At 48.6% G+C, this 6,000-nt stretch overlaps 1 protein-coding gene across 1 annotated transcript in view; it reads left to right on the forward strand.

Moving 5' to 3' along the window:
* The window catches only part of LOC124032396 (CDK5 and ABL1 enzyme substrate 2-like), a 54,369-nt gene extending 50,194 nt beyond the window's left edge, over positions 1-4,175 (forward strand). The window contains exons 7-9 of the mRNA XM_046344770.1: positions 679-785; positions 1,188-1,392; positions 3,141-4,175. Coding sequence (XP_046200726.1) covers positions 679-785; positions 1,188-1,392; positions 3,141-3,281 — 453 coding nt within the window. The 3' untranslated portion in view covers positions 3,282-4,175. The remainder of the gene's footprint in view (positions 1-678; positions 786-1,187; positions 1,393-3,140) is intronic.
* The last annotated feature ends 1,825 nt before the right edge of the window (positions 4,176-6,000 follow it).

Below are 6,000 nucleotides of genomic sequence, written 5' to 3' on the forward strand. Positions count from 1 at the left end.
CATTTCGCTACACCTGCAATAACATCTGTTAAATATGTGTATGTGATATCAGAGAGTCTCAATGCAGAGTCATGACCTATCAGAGAGTCTCACTACACAGAGTCATGACCTATCAGAGAGTCTCAATGCACAGAGTCATGACCTATCAGAGTCTCAATACACCGAGCCATGACCTATCAGAGAGTCTCACTACACAGAGTCATGACCTATCAGAGAGTCTCAATGCACAGAGTCATAACCTATCAGAGAGGCCAATTATAAACTGGGTGGTTCCAGCCCTGAATGCTGATTGGCTGACAGCCGTGGTATGGCGGACCACGTACCATGTGCTCTGATTACGTCGGTAACCAGTTTATAACAGCAGTAAGTCACATCAGGGGTTTGTGATATATGGCCAATATACCACGGCTAAGGGCTGTGATACCAGACTCTGTGGAATGGTACCCTGTGTATACTGTAGATATATATGTATCAGCATGTACAGGTTTATTTTACTACTATACACAGTGTACAGAACAGGAGCCAATTCATGCAAAGACATCATTATTAGATGTCATTTATGGACCTCCTTGTCATTGTGCAAACCAAAAAACACTATACAGAAGTAAAATATTCTCTCTCTCTCTCTCTCTCTCTCTCTCCTCTCCCTCTCTCTCCCCCCCTCCCTCTCCCCTCTAGACGACAGTGATAGAGTACGTGAAGCCGTCTGATCTGAAAAAGGACATGAACGAGACTTTTAAAGAGAAGTTTCCTCAAGTCAAGCTGACTCTCAGCAAGATCAGGAGGTATACTACTGTAGAGTGTGTGTGTGTGTGTGTGTGTGTGTGTGTGTGTGTGTGTGTGTGTGTGTGTGTGTGTGTGTGTGTGTGTGTGTGTGTGTGTGTGTGTGTGTGTGTGTGTGTGTGTGTGTGTGTGTGTGTGTGTGTGTGTGTGTGTGTGTGTGTGTGTGTGTGTGTGTGTGGTCATGTCGATAGAGGTTCAGTATGCTTTGTCTTACTCTAATTCTAACACCTCCCCCACCCCCCTCTCTTCCCACATTCCCCCTCTCCCCCTCTTCCCTCTCTCTTCCCTCTCTCTCTCTCTCTCCCCCCTTTTCCCTTCCCCCCCCTCTCTCTCTTCCCCCTCTCTCTATTCCCCCTCTCTCTCTCCCCCTTTCTCTCTCTTCCCCCCCTCTCTCTCTCCTCCAGTCTAAAGAGAGAGATGCGTACAGTGGGTGACGACTGCGGCCTGCAGGCGGTCACCGTGGCGATGGCATTTGTTTACTTTGAGAAGCTGGTCCTCCAGGGACGACTCAACAAACACAACAGGAAGTTGGTCTCTGGAGCCTGTGTGCTGCTCGCTGCTAAGATCAGCAGCGACCTCAAGAAGCAGGACGTCACGCAGCTCATAGATGTATTGTCCTTTTACATAAACCTCTAAATGCTTTGTCAACCATCTATGTAGGCTATATAAAGGCTTTATGTAGGCTATATAAAGGCTATATGATGGCTTTATGTAGGCTATATAAAGGCTTTATGTAGGCTATATAAAGGCTTTATGTAGGCTATATGATGGCTTTATGTAGGCTATATAAAGGCTTTATGTAGGCTATATAAAGGCTTTATGTAGGCTATATAAAGGCTTTATGTAGGCTATATGATGCCTTTATGTAGGCTATATAAAGGCTTTATGTAGGCTATATAAAGGCTTTATGTAGGCTATATAAAGGCTTTATCTAGGCTATATAAAGGCTTTATGTAGGCTATATAAAGGCTTTATGTAGGCTATATGAAGGCTTTATGTAGGCTATATGATGCCTTTATGTAGGCTATATAAAGGCTTTATGTAGGCTATATAAAGGCTTTATGTAGGCTCTATAAAGGCTTTATGTAGGCTATATGATGCCTTTATGTCATTGTTATTGTTATGATGCCTTTATGTAGGCTATATAAAGGCTTTATGTAGGCTATATAAAGGCTTTATGTAGGCTATATAAAGGCTTTATGTAGGCTATATGATGGCTTTATGTAGGCTATATAAAGGCTTTATGTAGGCTATATAAAGGCTTTATGTAGGCTATATAAAGGCTTTATGTAGGCTATATGATGGCTTTATGTAGGCTATATGATGGCTTTATGTAGGCTATATAAAGGCTTTATGTAGGCTATATAAAGGCTTTATGTAGGCTATATGAAGGCTTTATGTAAGCTATATAAAGGCTTTATGTAGGCTATATGATGGCTTTATGTAGGCTATATGAAGGCTTTATGTAGGCTATATGAAGGCTTTATGTAGGCTATATAAAGGCTTTATGTAGGCTATATAAAGGCTTTATGTATGCTATGTAGTCATTCAGCATTCCAATTCATCCCAAAGGTGTTTGATGGGTTGAGGTCAGGGCTCTGTGCAGACCAGTCAAGTTCTTCCACACCAATCTCGACAAACCATTTCTGCATGGACCTCGCTCTGTGCACGAGGGCATTGTCATGTTGAAACAGGAAAGGGCCTTCCCCAAACTGTTGCCACAAAGCACAGAATTGGCCTAGAATGTCATTGTTAAGATTTCACTGGAACTAAGGGGCCTGAACCATGAAAAACAGCCACAGACCATTATTTCTCCTCCACCAAACTTTACAGTTGACACTATGCGTTGGGTCAGGTAGCGTTCCCCTGGCATCCGCCAAGCCCAGATTCGTCGGTGGTCCCGTTCTGTTAGCTTGTGTGGCCTACCACTTTGCGGCTGAGCCGTTGTTGCTCCTAGACGTTTCCACTTCACAATAACAGCACTTACAGTTTACCGGGGCAGCTCACTTGTTGGAAAGGTGGCATCCTGTGACGGTGCCACATTGAAAGTCACTGAGCTCTTCAGTAAGGCCATTCTACTGCCAATGTTTGTCTATGGAGATTGCATGGCTGTCTGCTCTACTTTTATACACCTGTTAGTCACAGGTGTGGATGAATTAGCCGAATCCACTAATTTGAAGGGGTGTCCACATACTTTTGTATATAAAGTGTATATTCATTCTATTTACTCATATTAGGTTGTTAAAAGTCAGGTATTAGTGTAAGGAAAGCCTGTGGAGGATCTGTACGGGCAATAGTAGAGATACAACTTTCCTAACCGGTCTCTTCCTCCTCTTCCCTCTTCTCTTCCTCTGCAGAAATTAGAGGAGCGTTTCCGTATCAGTCGGCGGGAGTTGATCCCATTTGAGTTCACTATCCTTGTTGCCCTGGAGATGGCTCTGTACCTGCCTGAGAGCGCCATCATGCCACACTACCGACGCCTGGTGCAGCAGAACTAGGGCCACGCCCACTGCTGCACCCACGTGGACGGGAGCCACGCCTACAAGGGTCTGGAGACTGGACACGGGGGTGGAGTTAGGGGAGGAGCTACACCTGCTAGGGTCTGGAGACTGGACATGTGAGGGGAGGAGCTACACCTGCTAGGTTCTGGAGACTGGACATGGGGGTGGAGTGAGGGGAGGAGCTACACCTGCTAGGTTCTGGAGACTGGACATGGGGGTGGAGTGAGGGGAGGAGCTACACCTGCTAGGGTCTGGAGACTGGACATGGGGGTGGAGTGAGGGGAGGAGCTACACCTGCTAGGGTCTGGAGACTGGACATGGGGGTGGAGTGAGGGGAGGAGCTACACCTGCTAGGGTCTGGAGACTGGTCAGGGAATTCTCTGCCCCCACACCTGGAAACCTGGGCATTTGATACCATTCCACTCCAGCCATTACCACGAGCCCGTCCTCCCCAATTAAGGTGCCACCAACCCCCTGTGCTAAGCACCATAAAATTCAGACTTACTCACCTCAGTAACTGGTATTTTACTCTCACCTTGAAGAAGTATAAATTACACCGATCAGTCTTCCTACATTTGCTCGTATTATTATCAACATACAGTATATAGTTACTACACTTTCTAAACCTGAACGTTGCCATGCTTCCACGTGCCACAAGGGGGTGCTACAGTTCAGCAGTAGCATTGCAAGAATACCAGTTAGTCTTCATACACACTTATAGGGCTGACCTAAACTGTACCGTTCTGGTTCGGGTTTTCTTCTCGCTTCACATTGTCCGTTCCAGCAGGGTTCCGGCAGGGTTCAGGCAGGGTTCCGGCAGGGTTCCAGCAGGGTTCAGGCAGGGTTCCAGCAGGGTTCAGGCAAGGTCCCCAGCAGGGTTCCAGCAGGATTCCAGCAGGGTTCAGGCAGGGTCCCCAGCAGGGTACAGGCAGGATTCCAGCAGGGTTCAGGCAGGGTCCCCAGCAGAGTTCCAGCAGGGTTCAGGCAGGGTTCCGGCAGGGTTCAGGCAGGGTCCCCAGCAGGGTCCCCAGCAGGATTCCAGCAGGGTTCAGGCAGGGTTCCAGCAGGGTCCCCAGCAGGGTTCCGGCAGGGTTTCAGCAGCATTCAGGCAGGGTCCCCAGCAGGGTTCAGGCAGGGTCCCCAACAGGGTTCAGGCAGGGTCCCCAGCAGGGTTCCAGCAGGGTTCAGGCAGGGTCCCCAGCAGGGTTCAGGCAGGGTCCCCAGCAGGGTTCAGGCAGGGTCCCCAGCAGGGTTCAGGCAGGGTCCCCAGCAGGGTTCAGGCAGGGTCCCCAGCAGGGTTCCGGCAGGGTCCCCAGCAGGGTTCAGGCAGGGTTCCGGCAGGGTTCAGGCAGGGTTCCAGCATGGTCCCCAGCAGGGTTCAGGCAGGGTTGCAGGATTCCAGCAGGGTTCAGGCAGGGTTCAGGCAGGGTTCCAGCAGGGTTCAGGCAGGGTCCCCAGCAGGGTTCCAGCAGGGTTCAGGCAGAGTTCAGGCAGGGTCCCCAGCAGGGTTCCAGCAGGGTTCCGGCAGAGTTCAGGCAGGGTCCCCAGCAGGGTTCCAGCAGGGTTCCGGCAGAGTTCAGGCAGGGTCCCAGCAGGGTCCCCAGCAGGGTTCAGGCAGTGTCCCCAGCAGGGTTCAGGCAGTGTCCCCAGCAGGGTTCAGGCAGGGTTCCAGCAGGGTTCAGGCAGGGTTCAAGCAGGGTTCCAGCAGGGTTCCAGCAGGGTTCAGGCAGCTTTGGTGGACGTGTCACCAGGCCAGTTTGACTCGGTTTGGTCTTATATGTGGGAATCGGGCATAAGAGTAACACACAAACCAGGGAAGAACCTTCATCTTCCTGCCAGCACGTTCAAGGGAAAACAAACCAGGGAAGAACCTTCATCTTCCTGCCAGCACGTTCAAGGGAAAACAAACCAGGGAAGAACCTTCATCTTCCTGCCAGCACGTTCAAGGGAAAACAAACCAGGGAAGAACCTTCATCTTCCTGCCAGCACGTTCAAGGGAAAACAAATACAAGAAACATCAGATTCAACCAAAAAAACAGTTTCATTTATTTATCCTACTTTTGTTTTTAAATGTATATTTATTATATTTGATTTATTTCTTTGAAAAATAAGGGATGTTTATATTATAACCAAACCAGTTCATTATTCTGCACCTCTTTGTAGTGTACCTCACGTAAGTTTTCTTACAGCATTATAACCAAACCTCTGTTAGTAAAATGTCATCCCAAATAGAGCCCTGATCCCTAACCTAGCATCCCTTAGTAAGGTGTCATAGAGCCCTGTTCCCTAACCAAGCATCTCTTAGTAAGGTGTCATAGAGCCCTGTTCCCTAACCTAGCATCCCTTAGTAAGGTGTCATAGAGCCCTGTTCCCTAACCAAGCATCTCTTAGTAAGGTGTCATAGAGCCCTGTTCCCTAACCTAGCATCCCTTAGTAAGGTGTCATAGAGCCCTGTTCCCTAACCAAGCATCTCTTAGTAAGGTGTCATAGAGCCCTGTTCCCTAACCTAGCATCCCTTAGTAAGGTGTCATAGAGCCCTGTTCCCTAACCTAGCGTCCCTTAGTAAGGTGTCATCCCAGATAGAGCCCTGTTCCCTAACCTAGCGTCCCTTAGTAAGGTGTCATCCCAGATAGAGCCCTGTTCCCTAACCTAGCATCCCTTAGTAAGGTGTCATAGAGCCCTGTTCCCTAACCTAGCATCCCTTAGTAAGGTGTCA

This window comes from Oncorhynchus gorbuscha, linkage group LG03 (assembly GCF_021184085.1).
Source record: "Oncorhynchus gorbuscha isolate QuinsamMale2020 ecotype Even-year linkage group LG03, OgorEven_v1.0, whole genome shotgun sequence".
Lineage (NCBI taxonomy): Eukaryota > Metazoa > Chordata > Actinopteri > Salmoniformes > Salmonidae > Oncorhynchus > Oncorhynchus gorbuscha.